General features: G+C 38.7%; 2 protein-coding genes across 6 annotated transcripts in view; one reads left to right on the forward strand and one right to left on the reverse strand.

Annotated features, from left to right (window-relative positions):
* clockb (clock circadian regulator b) overlaps positions 1 to 7,806 on the forward strand; it is a 28,160-nt gene extending 20,354 nt beyond the window's left edge. For 3 of the 4 annotated variants that reach the window (XM_017307342.2, XM_008416377.3, XM_008416369.3), the window contains exons 19-24: positions 573 to 731; positions 1,322 to 1,531; positions 1,944 to 2,131; positions 2,227 to 2,359; positions 2,887 to 3,018; positions 3,427 to 7,806. In XM_017307342.2, the coding sequence (XP_017162831.1) occupies positions 573 to 731; positions 1,322 to 1,531; positions 1,944 to 2,131; positions 2,227 to 2,359; positions 2,887 to 3,018; positions 3,427 to 3,768 (1,164 nt within the window). In that variant the 3' untranslated portion in view covers positions 3,769 to 7,806. The remainder of the gene's footprint in view (positions 1 to 572; positions 732 to 1,321; positions 1,532 to 1,943; positions 2,132 to 2,226; positions 2,360 to 2,886; positions 3,019 to 3,426) is intronic. The other variant, XM_008416385.3, reaches the window with a different exon arrangement.
* Positions 7,807 to 8,402: 596 nt separating this feature from the next.
* The window catches only part of kitb (KIT proto-oncogene, receptor tyrosine kinase b), a 28,349-nt gene continuing 20,666 nt past the window's right edge, over positions 8,403 to 16,085 (reverse strand). Inside the window, exons 13-21 of one of the 2 annotated variants that reach the window (XM_008416356.3) lie at positions 15,951 to 16,061; positions 14,600 to 14,738; positions 14,432 to 14,496; positions 14,262 to 14,353; positions 12,488 to 12,610; positions 12,067 to 12,178; positions 11,709 to 11,808; positions 10,188 to 10,293; positions 8,403 to 10,082 (exon numbers count right to left, since the gene is read on the reverse strand). In XM_008416356.3, the coding sequence (XP_008414578.1) occupies positions 9,939 to 10,082; positions 10,188 to 10,293; positions 11,709 to 11,808; positions 12,067 to 12,178; positions 12,488 to 12,610; positions 14,262 to 14,353; positions 14,432 to 14,496; positions 14,600 to 14,738; positions 15,951 to 16,061 (992 nt within the window). In that variant the 3' untranslated portion in view covers positions 8,403 to 9,938. Of the gene's footprint in view, positions 10,083 to 10,187; positions 10,294 to 11,708; positions 11,809 to 12,066; positions 12,179 to 12,487; positions 12,611 to 14,261; positions 14,497 to 14,599; positions 14,739 to 15,950; positions 16,062 to 16,085 lie in introns of both variants that reach the window. The other variant, XM_008416346.3, reaches the window with a different exon arrangement.

Consider the following 16,085-nt stretch of genomic DNA (forward strand, 5'->3'; position numbering starts at 1 on the left):
GCTTTAGATATTCACCCGGTTGCTTTGACTAGGGTTACCAAGGGACCAGCCCCTATACATTTAAAGCCGGGGGGGAGAGAGACAGAGACTGCTGCGGCAGCATGTCAGTTGGTCTGTGTTACCCAGAAAGCAGTTGGGCACAATATCGCAACACCAACACCGTGAGTGAAACAATGACTGGGGCAACCTACTATATAAAGTACTTGAGGACCACTGCTTTATTATTATACATTCACATTTGTAGAGAACGAACAAATCATGGACGGGTGGCAACTGTAGCGTCTATTCTATGTGCCTTATAATGCGGTGCGCCTTATATATGAAAAAAGTTTTTAAATAGGCCATTCATTGAAGGTGCGCCTTATAATCCGGTGCTCCTTATAGTGCAGAAAATACGGTAACTGAAAAACAGCAGAGGGCAGTAAACACCCATAAATTGGATGATAGAAGGATCTAAAGCTACTTGATACAACTTCACATTCTCATTCAACAAAATTAAGGTTTCTGTAGTATGTTAGAGGACCGTATCTTGAAAAGTGGGTTATCATAGAGCTCTTCTTTGTCTTCTGAAGCCGGTGATGGAGTTCTCAGCACAGGTGAATGCCATGCAGCACCTGAAGGAGCAGCTGGAGCAGAGAACCCGAATGATCCAGGCAAACATCCAGCGGCAGCAGGAGGAGCTGAGGAACATCCAAGATCAACTGCAGAGAGTCCAGGGACAGGGCATACAGGTGGGCTCGATGCTACACACAACTTGTAGATGTGTTATAATAAGCTCTTACTCTGCATTTTGTTATAATATGTAGCATGTATACCTTTTTATGATATATTTATCTTAGTGCCACACATGTCTTCTACTTTTATTCAAGCTTTGTTGGTGCTTTGTGGGTAGATGTCACACTTAAATAACATTTCAGGAAAATGCCAAAAGACTAAAGTAAAATTGTAACCTTTTGAGGAATTTTTCCCAAGATTTCCTAATTTTGGAAAATACCATTTGAACACAACAGAAGCAGAATTTCCACCTCCTTCTTTATACAGATTGCTTTGTTTTCACCTTTTTGTTTGTATTTAGTTTACCTAATTTGGATCAAAGATATATTTTAGTTTTACATATTGTTTCCTTTTCGATTTTCAATCGATTAAATTGATTCAGGTACCGATTAAATTGATATCGGTACCTGAATCTGTACCCTAATGAGAAAATTTCTTTGTTTCTGTTAACACTTTTTTTTAGCATAAGCATCAAAATAACAAAAAAGCATGCAAACCAACATTTTCTGCCTCCACTTTGCTCTGACATTTGATGTCTCCTTTGTAGATGCTGCTGCAACAACAGCAGCAGCAGAGTGGAACGATGAACGTCCAGCTCCAGCAGGTGGGCTCGGTCCAACAAGCAGCTACCTTGACTGGTCAGGTCCAGCAGCCCTCAGTTAACCCTGTTCATTCAGGATCTCAGCAGCTCACCATTCAGCAGCAAGCTCCTCCTCCTCATCAGAGCTTACAGCAGCAGACCAATACACTCGCACAGGTGGGTCACACATAGGTACACACTCCTTATGCTGCCTTTCCATAATTTTACTGGGCTCCCCATTGGTTGCAGATCCCTACATTCAGCATAATATAGGATTAAGAAAATATAGTATGGCTGCTACTCTGATTAATGCTCTCCTTGCCCAGCTTGTCATTGTAAGATGAATACCATTTCTCAGCAGGATTAGAGTTGTGCCAAACGCTCTCTGCCTTCAGATGAAGCTGCATTTCTTCACACTTTTCTGCATCTGTATCTCTGATTATCTCATCACCATAAAAGAAAAGATGTTATTAAATTACATTTCAACTGCGGATGCCAGTTTATTGAATGTGGCTATATCAGACAAATAAAGCTTTATTATAAAGAATTGGATGTAAATTCCCATTTTGTTGCTTGTTTGTTTTTCCAGCGTCAGCCACAGCAAGCTGCCCAGGCTCAGCCTCAGGCCCAGGGATCCGTTTCTGCCCCGCTCTACAACACCATGATGATTTCCCAACCAGGACCACCAAACGTGCTGCAGATCAGCACCAGCCTCCCGCAGAACAACACGCAGCAAGGCACCGCGGTGGCCACCTTCACACAGGACCGACAGATCCGGTAATAACCAAACTTTATTCTCTGTTTAAAAAAAAAGAAAAAGTGATGTATGACAATAACAAACTTACCCGAATGTATTATTTTTTTCCTTCCAGATTCCCAGCAGGGCAGCAGCTTGTAACAAAGCTCGTGACGACTCCAATGCATGCATGTGGTGCTGTCATGGTGCCCACCTCTATGTTTATGGGGCAGGTTGTTACAGCCTACAACCCCTTTGGTGGCCAGCAGGTAAATAAAATAAACATTCATATGATGTTGACAAACATCTTGCATATTAGTCATAAAACATTTTTTGCAGTTGCTAGGTTTTTTAACCAGGTAGGCTCAGTACTTTAATGTATTGTTTATCGTTATTGGTTAATTTCTTTTAACACGATAAGAATTATGATTAGTTATGGGAACAATAAACTCCAATTTATAAGGCATATAAACACCAAAACCAACATTATGGTCAAGACTATTGGTTTTACTCATTTTTCCATTGTTGGTTCCATGAAGGCATCAATAAATATGAATATGTATGAAAATATGATTGCGTGCTTTTAAGCTGTACAATATCACTGCTAAATTTTACTGGTGTAATGAAGTAACCTATTTAGTATTGAATAATATTTATTTTTAATGGCACAACTTTTGTTTTGGGCTTTGACTGCATGAAGTGACATTAAGTCAAAGGCCTATTAAGTTTTGAAAAAAGATGGCAGAACTTTTAAATACTTTCTCCTCTCTTAAATGTTTTTCTTTTTTTATCTCAGCAGGGGGGACAAACCCAGACCTTAACTCTACAACCGGCCCAATCATCTCAAGGTCAACCCGATGGCCAAAACCAAACAACTGTAGTGGCACAAAACAACCAGCAGGGGCAGCAGCAACAGCAGTTCCTGCAGGTAACAGAAGAGGGCAGAGTGAGCCCATTTAAACACATCATGTCTGTTTGCATCCAGAAGTTAAAAATAGTCTGAAGCATCTAGAGCAGATTGATAGTTCAGTGAATTTTATGCATTAAAAAAATAACAATTTAGCAACTATGAAAAAAAACATTACCACTCAAAAAGGTCAGTATAAACTGCACAATTGTTAGATCTATCCATAAAACCGCTGCCTGATATTTATCTTGAAATTAGACAACTCACTGAGTTGAGTATTTAAATATAGTGTTTGGAGAAAACCTCAGAACTTAATAAATTAGTCACTCAACTTCTTAGCGTTTGTTATGTATTGTTGAATGCTTAAGAAGTTCAAAACTTACAAAAAGACAAATTCCAAAATAATTTGTTCCATCTTTTTGCTGCTAGGGCACTCGTCTTCTTCACAGTAACCAGTCTACCCAGCTGATTCTGCAGGCAGCGTTTCCTCTCCAGCAACAGGGAGCTTTCACCCAGACAACACTTCCACAGCAGCAGCAACAACAACAGCAGCAGCAGCAGCAGCAGCAGCAGCAACAACAACAGCAGCATCAACAACATCAGCAGCAGCAGCAACATCAGCAGCAGCAGCAAAGGCAACAAAAGCAGCAGCAGACGCAGCAGCAATCTCACCATCAGAGGCACCAGCAGCAGCTGAAACCACAGCCGCAGAAACAGCAGAAAGCCTCGTCATCACACAGGACTGACAGTGTTAACCACCAGCAGCAATGACTCCTGGAGGAAAGCTGTAGGGAACTGCTGTACATGTCTGTGTGGGTCTTCTGGATGTCACAGACCTCTCCTCCCCTCCAAAAAAACGATCGCCTTCCCTTCCTTGATTTGAAAGATTTTTACTTCTAGGAAAGAGGGAAAGTTCAGAGTTCGTAAGGAACTTTGCGACAGCCATCGCTGAGGCTTAAGGAAGGAGAAAGTTCCTGTTTTCCTCTTCAGAGGTAGAATCATGAGGGAGCTTCAGTGTCTTTGGAGACTTCGAAAGGAAAAAGAAATACACCGTACGCCGATGATTATGGACTTTTTTTTTTTGAAAGAGTCTCAAAGTAGACAGTGTACAGATTTACTGTATGATAAAAAGAAAACCTGTAAATATCCAAGTATAGCCTAACAGAAAACAAAACCATAGTATTTTATATGACTGCATGGAAAGAATAACTGTGTACGCTTTTATTAGTTGCTTTTGGAAACAGAGTTTTTACTTTTTTGTGGTTTCTGGTCAAACAGAGCAGTGATGTGCTCTCTAAGACCCCCTCCCCGTTCTCTTGAAAAGAAAAAAAGAAAAAAACAAGTCCAGAACAAGGCTTTAAAGTCTTTTGGTGTATTTAAAAAAAAAAAAAAAGAAGAATAGGAAGGATTGGGCTTGGGTGTTTTTTTTTTTTTTTTGTAGAAGGTGCTTTTAAACACTGTGTCTCCAGGACAAAAATGGATCCTTTTACCTTTGTAATTACAAATTATGTTTGACAAGAAGCTAGAAGAAACTAGATTACAGTTTAACTGAATTATTTGCAGGATAATTTCTGTACGTATAACGGGTTTAGTGATTCCAAGTGCCAATAACATAGTGAATTGTGTTGTTTTTTTTATTTTAAATTACAATATTCAAAGCAGTATATATATATATAAAAGTATATATATATATATATAAATATATTTTCCAAAAAGATATTACCCCTAATAACAAAATTCATGCATATGTATATAGTAGGGATTATTTTTTACCAGTCAGAGAGAGCCCTATACGTGACAAACAGTATATCCTCAACCTCCTGACAACTTCAGCACTTAATGTGGTTGTGTAAAGAAATATCACTGTTAAAACCTTTTTTTTTTTTTAATTTGTAATCTGTGGTGTGATTCCGTGAGCTAATGTGCGTTTTTGATAATACAATCCTCATGTGCATGACTCGGAGCGAGCGTATCTTGTAGTGGGCGTGTTCGTTTGGCCCTCGTGTCTTATGATGTTGAACTTAGTAAGGGTTTGAAGTTGCTGGATGGTACTTGTCCTCTCAGGAATGCGGAAAGTTGTTTTCTTGTTTTTGCTTCTGCCTCAGTCTGGAACCAGACCAGGAAGGATTAGACAGTGATGCTTCACAGACCAGAGGAAGTGGTGTTTATAAAGGGTGCGGCATCTGTGTGGAAAATTTGACTTTGATTTCAAAAAGCCCTTTTTCTTCTTTCTTACTGGTGTCGAATTCAAGTGCATGAACACGCAGTAGGCATGGGCCAGAGTGAGCTTCTCACTGTGCGATAACAATAACTACACCAAAACCCTTAAGCAAAAGTGTAAATTATTTTCTTGAATAATAATTATTTTTAGTATCAAAAGCTAATCTATTGATACTTTCAGTTCTCTTTCCAGTGTTTTGGGTGGGACCAAACTTAGCGTCCTGAAAATTTCAGAGATGAAATATTGATCATGGTTAAACATATTTATGTTATAAATGTAGAATTTAAGAATCGGTTCTTGCAGATACACAGGGTTCCTACATCTAAACCATACAAGTCTTCTCTGTTGAATTAAACAAAAATGTTAACAAATACCCATTAGCTTTAGTCAGTTGTCAATTAATCTGTCTTTGTACACAGAATATTATTACCGTTTTCCCATTCCCTCTTTTATAAGTTAACACTGGGAGTACAACAAGATGAAATTATCTGGCTTATTAGTCAGGCTGTCTGCTCCAGTAGTTAGCCTTCAGTCCGCTGCTTTACATACTTGCTGCTACAGACTTTTGTAAGAACCATAACTGAAGTCGTAAATGGCCCATGCCTACACTAATAAAACACAAAACCTTACCAAATATATTTTGTCTAGTTTCCAGTGCAAATAACCTGAGTACACTTGAAATAAGACTTACCAGTAGCTTTTCAGCAGGACATAAAATCTTGTTTTATGCTAATACTACTAGTTCCACTGGCAGATTTTTAAAATAAAATTTTAAATATTACAAGTGGAAAAATCTGCCAGTGCAACTAGTCATATTTTTATATTTAGGAATTGACCTAAAACAAGCGTCTATATCTTGCTGAAAAGTCACCTGTAAAATTTGTTTTGTCTTAATTACACGTGTAATAAGATATTTTCTATAGAAATTAGACAGAAAATACTTGGTAGGATTTTGTGTTTTTGCAGGGTATAATAGAGGAGGACAAATGGTTAAGGAGTGAGCTTCGGTATAAATATGACCCTAATTTTAAATCTAATGACTTAGGTGGATTTTTTTCCTTGTGGTCTACCCTGTCATTAGTGTTTCATCCTTCCTTCTCTCCATAGGCCTCAGAAACTCTCATGCAGTCCACTTCACTTGTATCTCAGTTCTTAAATGGCAGTTGAAAGCAGAACCGGGCCCGGGTCCATACATAAAGGCGGCGATGGAGTTTTGGCTCAGTCTGTGTGTACTACAGCGATAAGCCATATCAAACAGAGAAAAAAAGCCTCGGAGCAAAGGAGCTTGTAGTCGTTGGCAAAGGAGCGTCTAGAATGTGTTGTTTTGCCTGAGCGTAGGAGGATGCAGTGTGTGTGTGTGTGTGTATAGCGTCTTCGTTCCTTGATCCTACTTCTTGTATCAGTCGGGGGGTGACAGTATTTGCTGCCCCCCTGGAGATAGCCAATCAGTTCTTGCGTTGCAGTATAAAGAAGTGATGTTTTGTGAGAATCATCCGTGTTGTTGCGAGACTGCATGGGAGAGAGTTCAAATTTGATAATGTGGGTCGTGTGAGAGAGACTTTGTATGTATGGTGACTTTCACTGTAACCCAGTATATTTTCATAGAAAACGTGTGTGACTGAAGAAGTGTGGGGTGGGGGGGGGCACATTCAATGCAAAGCACTGGTTTGATTACAGAGTTGCAAAGAAGTTCACAAAAAGCTCCCATCAGATGATAAATAAAAAAAAACAGAAGTAGATCATTGAAAAGTAAAGATCTTGCTTGAGCAAGGTCTTCCATCCATAACAACAAAGAGCCTCTATAGCGTGAATGTGTCTAGAGATGAAAATGGATCTAGTTTATGACACTGATACCCAGCCCAAAGAATGTAAAGGTGTTTTTTAAAGACTAATGGATGTTGTACATTTTGATTCTGGAGAGTTTTTTGACTGGCTTTGTTATGAAGGAAATGGAGGGGAATGAAAGAGAGCTCATCAATCACTAGTTTCCACATAACAGATCTGAAAAAGAAAAAAAAAAAACAATCATTAGTGTCTTTTTAAAGTTATTGTCAACTAGCTCTGGATGTTTCATCATGACAAATGTTTAGTTTTTTGGAGTTTATTTTTATTTCTTTTTTTTTTTTTTTTAGGAATGATGTGTGTCTGACATTTGATTTGGGAGGTTTTAGAAAAAAAAAGCTGTTGAAAATCGAAGTGTTGGATTATTGATGGCCGATGGCATTGACAAGACAGCCACACCCCGTTCCCTCCCGCCTTCCCACACGGAAACAGCTATCACTTTTCTTCTTTCAAACCACCCTTTTGTTAAGAGTGTAGTTCTAGTATAATACTGTACACAGACACAAAGCTAAGAACACCAGTATTCAGTGTAAAATGGTGCTATGCTTCTACCTGTACTGTACGTATGTAAATCCTTTCTTCTGTGCTCCTTTTATCTACCCCAAAGTCAAATGTAATAATAATAATAATCCATATTTTGAAGCAAAATGTTTGCAATTACTATAATCCCCCCTCCTGTCCCATCTTGGTCAACTTGAGAAAAAAAAAAACTGTTGCAAATATTAAACACGACACCTGAACTTGAATTTCTCTCATTTTCTGTGTCTTTGTTGCATTTTAACACCTCTTTGGTAATATTTCATAGTATTGAACATACAATTTTGCAAAAAAAAATTAAAACAAAATAAAACAGAGAAAATAGGAAGAGTTTACCCACCTTACGAATTTAGTTCCACACTTGCATTTTTCAGATCAGTAAACAGCTTAAAATTAAAATAGCGGCATTAATAAGGAAGCGGTTTTAATATTCAGATTTTAATTACGCGTAAAAACTGCCCCTTTGCTACAAAATAAATGATCTTATTGTGAAATTATGGATTATATAATTTGATAACTTCGTTATCTATTGTCAAAAGCAGCACATCATGCCCTGATCTAAAGAAATTTAAGACCAAAAGAGACTTTAAGGGCACAAAAAAAAAGTAAGAGCCACTATTCACAAATAGAGAAAACATGAAACAGTGATTAGTCGTGGAGTTCCTGCATTACCAGAAATGGCTCTAAAACATAATAGCATTGGGCTTTTTTTGTTTGTTTTTGATAGAACATCTATTAGCTTTACCCCAAACCAATCACACTTCTTCACGTCACAAAAAGAGACAAAATGACAAAGACTGTAGACTTCTTTCAACCATCACAGGTGCTTTCTTTATTATTACAATTCAACCAACCGTATCAAAACTGCAATGATCTCAAAAACCAAACTGCAGAGGAAATGTCTGCTCATTGTCTCAACACTAACAGTCAGGAGATAATACATCCAGTTTAACAAAAAAAAGGGAAAAAAAAGTCTAAAGGCACATCTCTATTTTATTTACATTGCATACAGATTTGACAACAAAAAGCACACAATCAGACCTAAATCCTCAGCCTTAGTGGCTTTGCTAAAGAAGTTATTTTGGATATACACACGATAATGAATCAGTTAGTCACAGTACAAGAAGCTACAACACATAGATGGGAGTCAGTGTACACCTTGCTAAAGTATTCATACCTGCTGAACTGTTTCACATTTTGTCATTATAGTGTAACTGAGAATGGGCAGAAATTTTAGTCTCTACCTACTGAAGGCTGGTTGAGACAAAACTCAAAAACACTTGCAGCTGTAACTGCAGCAAAAGGTGAGTTTACCAAGTATTGACCCAGAGGACCTGAAAACAAATGCACACCACACTTTTCAGCTTCAAATTTCTAAAGCGTTTTTTAAAATATTTTTAAACCCAACAGTATTTCCCTTTCACCTCTATCAAATAAAATCCCAATAAAGTTAACTAAGGTTTATGGTTACAGCCTGAAAAAATGTGATAAAGTTCAAGGAGTAAAAATACTTTTGCAAGGCCCTGTAACTTATGGCTTTAAATCACTTCCATTGAGGATCGTTGCTTTAACACCACTTTTATGTTTTATGGCTCACTGGTTTCTCTGCAAGGTCAACATTTGCCTTACAGAGAAAGTGTGTATGCAAAGGCCTATTAAAAAATTATCTCTCACAAATCCAGTGACAATGACCAGACAAATATGGATATTTTGGCGAATATTTTTTGTCGAGAGAACTTGAAGTTCACCGTGGTGTCTTCACAATGATCCCTCAACAAGAATATCGCCCTAAATGTAACTACTGGTTCTGTACAAAGTGAAACAAATCCCTCACAAAAACATCTCTGGTAGTCAGCAGTGCCTCATCTATTCTTTAGTCAAACATTATCCCTCCTTAGTCATATATGAACTTGTACTTTCAGTCAAAGTATCTTAAGATGTAATGTAAGGCTGAATGTGAGCCAGATTCCCCCCCCAGTGCTCCTGGGTGATGATGCATCTGATGTTCTGTTAGTGCTGCCGTCTGCTTTATATAGACATGCACCTGAAATATCTACCACAACAATCAATACACCAATGGGAAGAGTAATTAGAGGCTTATAGCCCAGTGAAGGCCTGTATATATATATATATATATATATATATATATATAAACACACATACACAGTACTATGTGCATGAGTGTTTTGTGAGCTTCTGAGATGAAAGACTGCCAGCATTTAGGAGTTAGTTTGGAGGTTTTGTTGCTCAATGAACGTGCATTTTTATGGTTGCACATGAGGTGTGTAAGAGCTGTAGTTGTGGAATTGTTTATACAGGAGTGTGTGTGTGTGTGTGTGTGTCAGACGTAATCCAGGAAGACGTCGACTGCGTTCTGCAGTAAAGGCTGGGTAGGAGCTGTGGTGCTACACACAGAGCTAAGCCTCCGCGATGGCGCCCTCTGCTGCTCACTAGCGTTTGGAGCGTTGCTCAGAGTCAGGTACACCTGTGGGATTTCACAGATTTTGGTGACGGTGCAAAACTAATAACAATTTCAGCAAAAAAAAAAAAAAAACACTTCTGAAATTGGTGTCGTTTCCTAACCGCTTACGTTCTTGGTGTTTTCCGACAGCAGCAGCTCGGTTCTCTCCACCAGTTTTCTGAAGGAAGGTCTCTTCAGAGGGTCGTCGTTCCAGCAGGACAGCATCATGTCGTACCTGCAGAGGCGAGGCTGGGATTAGTTTGAAGGTGTAATGGTGTGCATTTAGTCTACATTTAAACACAGATGTGAATAAGCAAACAAAGATATGCTTATTCTAATATTTTGTCTCGTTTCAGACACAGGCACTTTATATAATTTAATGGGATTTTAACACAAAATAGTGCATAATTGTGAAGTGAAATTAAAATGACTCCAGTATATCAAAATATTTTATAAATTAAATCTGCTGCTTTGCTTATCTAGTGCAAATGGATTTTGTAAGGCTTTATGTCAAAAATGCCCCTTTTCTTGGGATAGACCAACAATAAACAGGAAATGCAGATGCCGAGTTGAAGCAGTGAGATGTTTCGTGTCCTGCTGTTGCCCAAATTACATTACGGCCATTAGCTTTATGTAACGACCTCCTTGCATCTGTTTGCGGCGCTGCAGTCGCCTCATCCTCGTCTGTTTTCTTCTAAAAGGACTCGTGTCATGGAACATCTCTGCGTGCAGCTTGCCTTTACGAAAGCTGTTATGCTGCATTTCTCTAGGGGAAGAGCAGCGGGCTCACCAAGCTGTGAGCCGCTTGTCCTAAAAGCTTTGGGATTTAGACTTTGATGTGCATTATCTTTGTCTTGATCCAACCTACATTTGACTCTCGTATATGCAGTCGAGCCCAAAACTATTCACACCCCAGAAGATTTATATGAGAAAGGATTTTTCTTTCAACTGAGGTGTGGCGAATTTTGTTGTAACCGCAGTTGATTTTTATTGATTTTAGGTCTTTGCCTAAATCACAATTCTTTTATTAGCCAATCACTAAGACTCCTTCAGTTTTCTGAACAGAATAACACAATTTAAGAGTCTAGCAACACTATTTAAGAAGAAAATTAATCCTCATAGAAACCATTACAAGTCAGAAATGTGCATACACTCTTTGTTTTGTTTTCTTCAGATACTTGGGAATACAATAAACAACTTAAATGACTTAATAACCTGTACTAAATGCACATTTCAATTTATTTGAATTGGTTTTTCAAATTAACGCACTCAAAAACATGGACACAAACCATAGGTACTTTTGCACACCAGTAAACAATAAAGTAAGCATAAAGTAATACATCTCTGTAATTGCAGCGACCTCAGCCCTATTTAAAATGTAATGATTATGCTTGGAGGCGCAATCTGACCAGAAAACTGACACATTTATATAAAATCTCCCAATTCCGATAAGAAAAGTTTTCAAACATCTAGTTAGAATGACACTAGAAGGTCATTAAGTTGTTAAGGGAGATTATTAGTTTTGGGTTTGAAAAAAAAATCTCAAACTTAAACTAGTTCACCAAATTCTTATTCTAGAAAAACCTTGGAAAATAATCACGGACTTTTTGTCTTCCTTTGGGAATTCTCAGAAACCGATAAAACGCTTACATCTCGATAGGAGCGAACTCTGGCCTGTTCATCCTGCGGCCGTCTTGAATCATCTTGTAAAAGGCAGATCCCACCTGCATCCCTGGATACGGGCTATTTCCTGCAACACCAACACACACACACACACACACACGGACACACACACATTCTCTCTGTGATGCTACAATAAAACAAATATATAGATTCGCTGAAGACGGCCGGGGTTTAGTCATAATAATTGATTGCATTAGTGACTCTGCTAAGTGATGTTGCCTAGGGAGCGTCATCTCCAGACTCTAATGAGGCTCCGGTTAGCTCTGACTGATGACAATAATGGCTCCAAAGTTATGAAAAAGTCGCAGAACTTTGGAAATGTTACCCAGAGAGAAGATTTCCCAGAGCAGGATGCCGTAGGACCACACGTCGCTCTCGAAGGTGTAGACGCAGTCGAAAATGCTCTCGGGAGACATCCACTTGACAGGCAGGCGAGCCTAGAGAGAGGGAACATTACCTTAAGGGATGCACTTTAAATGATCTCCAGCTTTTTAATTATGCATGTAATTCATTTTATGTGACGAAGCAAGCCCATAACGTCCGGTGATGTTTAGTGATTGATGACTAAGCATAAGCGCATTGCAGCGGTCACATCTAAAACGATTCAGGGAGCTTTCCGAGTGCAAAAAAAAAAAAAAAGAAGAGAAGCTTGGGTGGCAGGACCTCGATGCGCAAACTGGAAACAAAATCGGGCCGAGAAGGGAAGAGTGATGGATGAAGGGAGGGAACAAACGAAAGGCGCTCACGTTTCCCCGGAGCACATAGCTGGAGTCGGTGGTGATGTCTCGGGCGAGGCCGAAGTCGCAGATCTTCGCCACCCTGCCATGAGTCAGCAGAACGTTTCTCGCCGCAAGATCCCTGTGGATGCACTGCACACGAAAACAACCAAGAAGTTATTATCTGCACCTGTGTAACCCGTTTCTGCATCGGTCGCACAGGTGCAGATAAGTCCGAGCCTGTGAAGTTGTTTCAAAAATTAGAAAACAACAACAACAAAACATAGAAATAAATATTAGTAAAACATTTGGCATGGCCTAATGTTTCATAAAGTACAGTGTGATCATCAGGATAAATAGCCAAAAAAAAAACAGCGTAAAGTCAGTCAACAGAGCACAGGGCAATCTATGCCTGTGTAACTCTAAGCAACGAGGTGAACTCTTGAACTTAGTAGCTGTTTAAACATTTAGCAGCAACAAGCTCCGACAGATGTCCAGCACATTCAGCATGTTTTGCTGTAAGAGCATCAGAGACAGCTTTCCTACATTTGAGAAACTATCTAGTTTGTAAACATTTTTCCAATAAAAATGTAGCCGATTCAACTTTCCAAAGAGTAACAACTGTTGAATTAGGATAATGTTTTTTTTTTTTTTTTTTTACAATCTGATTAGTACGTCTCATTCTCTTGTAGAGCGAGATATAGATGCTCATTGATTGGGGTTTTCATAGCAAGCAAAGCAAAACTACTCCTTTATTGATTATGGTCAACATAATGCAGCCTGTGTGTGGTTATTGCTGTTTGAGTTGTTACGGCAGAGTTGTTGGGCTAGACACATCAGCTGTCACTTTCTCAAAGTAGTTTCTTTCCAGTTTAGGCTTTTCGTTGGAAAGTTGAACAGTTTTGTTGTCTTTTGTATTAATTTTGTCTATTTCTGAACCAATATTTATGAAAATGTAGGAATATGTAGCTGTAGGTAAAATCAAGGAATTTGTAGAGCCAGGCCAAAAGTATTGGCCATAAAGTGTGATTCTTTAAGTAGTGCTTTTAGTTTGCTTTGTGCATTTTAAAACAGTTTGTGTTAACACTTTCTTGCACCTGTAGTTCTTTTTTGAAACCCCACCAACTTACATCATCTTACATTTGTAGCTCCAGCTTTTTTTAGGCGATCTACAAGGTTTGTGGCAATTAAGCTACAATTCTTTGCCAAAGACGCATCAATGCCACTGGTTTTCCTCGAATTAGAACCAAAAACAACTCCTTCTTTTAGTGGATGACTTACATACATAGGAATGTACCTTGATTTATACCCTGTACAGCAAAAACGACTGTATTTTCACATACACAAAGTTGCTAACAGAAATCTTATATTAGCATCGTTATAGAAGGCAGGATGAAAAATAACTTAAAAAGTGGCTGAAGCCAAATCAATGCTTTTTGTAGACGCTGCAGCACAACTAGCCACACAGGAAGTTAGAAAAGCAGCATTTTAAAACTCCCTTATTACATTTCCGAGTCTGTTAAAAATCCCCCTGGACACAGGGTTTTCCTGCATGGCTGGTAGTACTCCATGTAAACAATAAATAACACGAGAAGGTTGGTTTATTTATGTCCAGTACAAGCCTGAGAATGAAAGCATCAGGGTTGTGTTTGTGAGTGTAAGTGCACCATCAGCACCAACAGCAAGCTTTATGCATATATGTTGGCAATAAGCTTTAGCGTGATTTATGTACTGGCTGCCTGCACCTTTAAAATCTCTTCTGCAACTGCTCAATAAGTATGAACAGAGTGTGTCAAAGCCTTACATTCTTGGAGGTAATGTACTCCATTCCTTTGGCAACCTGGTAGGAAAAGCTGAGGAGGTCTTCAGCATCCAGAGAGAGCTCATCTATGTAATCTAAAACGAAGACTTCATTGTCAAGTTTCGTCAAACTTGCAGTACATTTCAAAGTGGATACAAATGTAGAAGAAGTACCTGACTGAGAGGATCTTTCTTTCTCAGAGGGACGCATTGGGATGTACCCTGTACCAATTGCATCCCTGCAACACAAACACACACGCACAAACACACACGCACACTTGTTTACTAAGCAGAACCACATTAATATTATAATCAAAGCGAACAATTTGCACAGATAAATACCTTGTCGGCTCAGACTGCTTGGAGACGTTGCGATAGTAACCATCCCCAACCTGGGAGTTTAGGAATGACTCTCTTTTCCTTCGAAGGAAGTTGAGCAAGTCGCCATAGCAACAGTACTCTGTGATCACCAAAATTGGGCCTGGCGGGATGCAGGGATAAAAAAAAAAAAACAAAAACAAAAAAAAAACAAAACAAAAAAAAACATTAAAGGAACAATAAAGATGAGACAAAAGCTGATGGTACTGCCTTTGTATTGCTGTTAGTCATTTTAATGACTGCATTTGACGAGTGGTAGGACATGGGATGAGCTCATCGGGTTTTAGCAATAAATGTATCTCAAAAGCAAATATCTGTCAGCGCATAATAACTTGTAATGAGGATCTTTGCATGTCTTGAAGGCATCCTTCAAGTTTTTAATGCGTCCATAACGATAACAACTCCCATCCTCTTTGTTAGAAACCAATAAAAATGGTCCATCACAGTCAATACTGACTGGTGGGCAGGTAAACGACATTGATCAATGGTAAATTAGTGACAAGCTGAACTGCAGCATGTCCTTTTATTGGAGCTGGGTGGTATCTGATTTAAGACAGATATATTGAGCAGTCAGCAGGTGAGCAGACAACCACATAAAGTTTGTTTTGAATCATTAAAGGCAATCTTCCAAACAACGACGTCTACCATTAGGGACCAAATATCTCCATTTTTCTAGTGCCAAATCTGATAATCCTAATAGAAATAGAAATAAATATCTCACGAGTCATAAAACTTTTATTTTCCGAGTTGGGTGAATGTGTTTGTTTCCTTGACATAGCTTCCTGTTAATTTCAGTATTCAGTGTTTTATATCATTTTAACTAATCCTTGCACTTTTCTTGTGTTATTTTTTTATTCTCCTCCTGTTTCGTGCTTGCCGTGTTCTTCAGCCTCCTCATTCACATTCATTAGACTTACCTATTCCTGGTTCCAGTATTCACTCATCCCTTTATTTATGCTAGCCTGCTTTCAGCCTCTGTCACATTCTCCTGTTACCCTATTCCTGTCCATGAATGTAGTATTTTTCCATTTGGTATCTTTAAATGTGCCATCTTGGATTTTGGAGGTCCAGTATTTGTTATTCTCTTACACCTGCATCAAATGAACGGCTCATAAACTGCAGAGCTGAGTGACTGCTGGGGAGGAAATTCAGCTATTTGATTTAGATGTGTTTTAAGTTCAAATAGCTCAAAGGGAATTAACATAAATAGAGCTGTTTGAGAATATTTAGTCCAAATGTAAAAAAAAAAAACAAAAAAAACTGATGTAAGTTTGAGTGAAAATCTGCCACATGACAGATTATAGTCGTCTCTCACCTCCAACAGTGCAGGCTCCCAGCAGGTTCACGATGTTCACATGGTTTCCAAGATAACTCAGAACCTTCAGCTCAGACATCAGCGCTTCCTTTTCCGTGGAATGAGCATTAGCTATGAAAGCATAAGTAAATGTAT

This window comes from Poecilia reticulata, chromosome 1, assembly GCF_904066995.2.
Source record: "Poecilia reticulata chromosome 1, P_reticulata-male-v2, whole genome shotgun sequence".
NCBI lineage: Eukaryota > Metazoa > Chordata > Actinopteri > Cyprinodontiformes > Poeciliidae > Poecilia > Poecilia reticulata.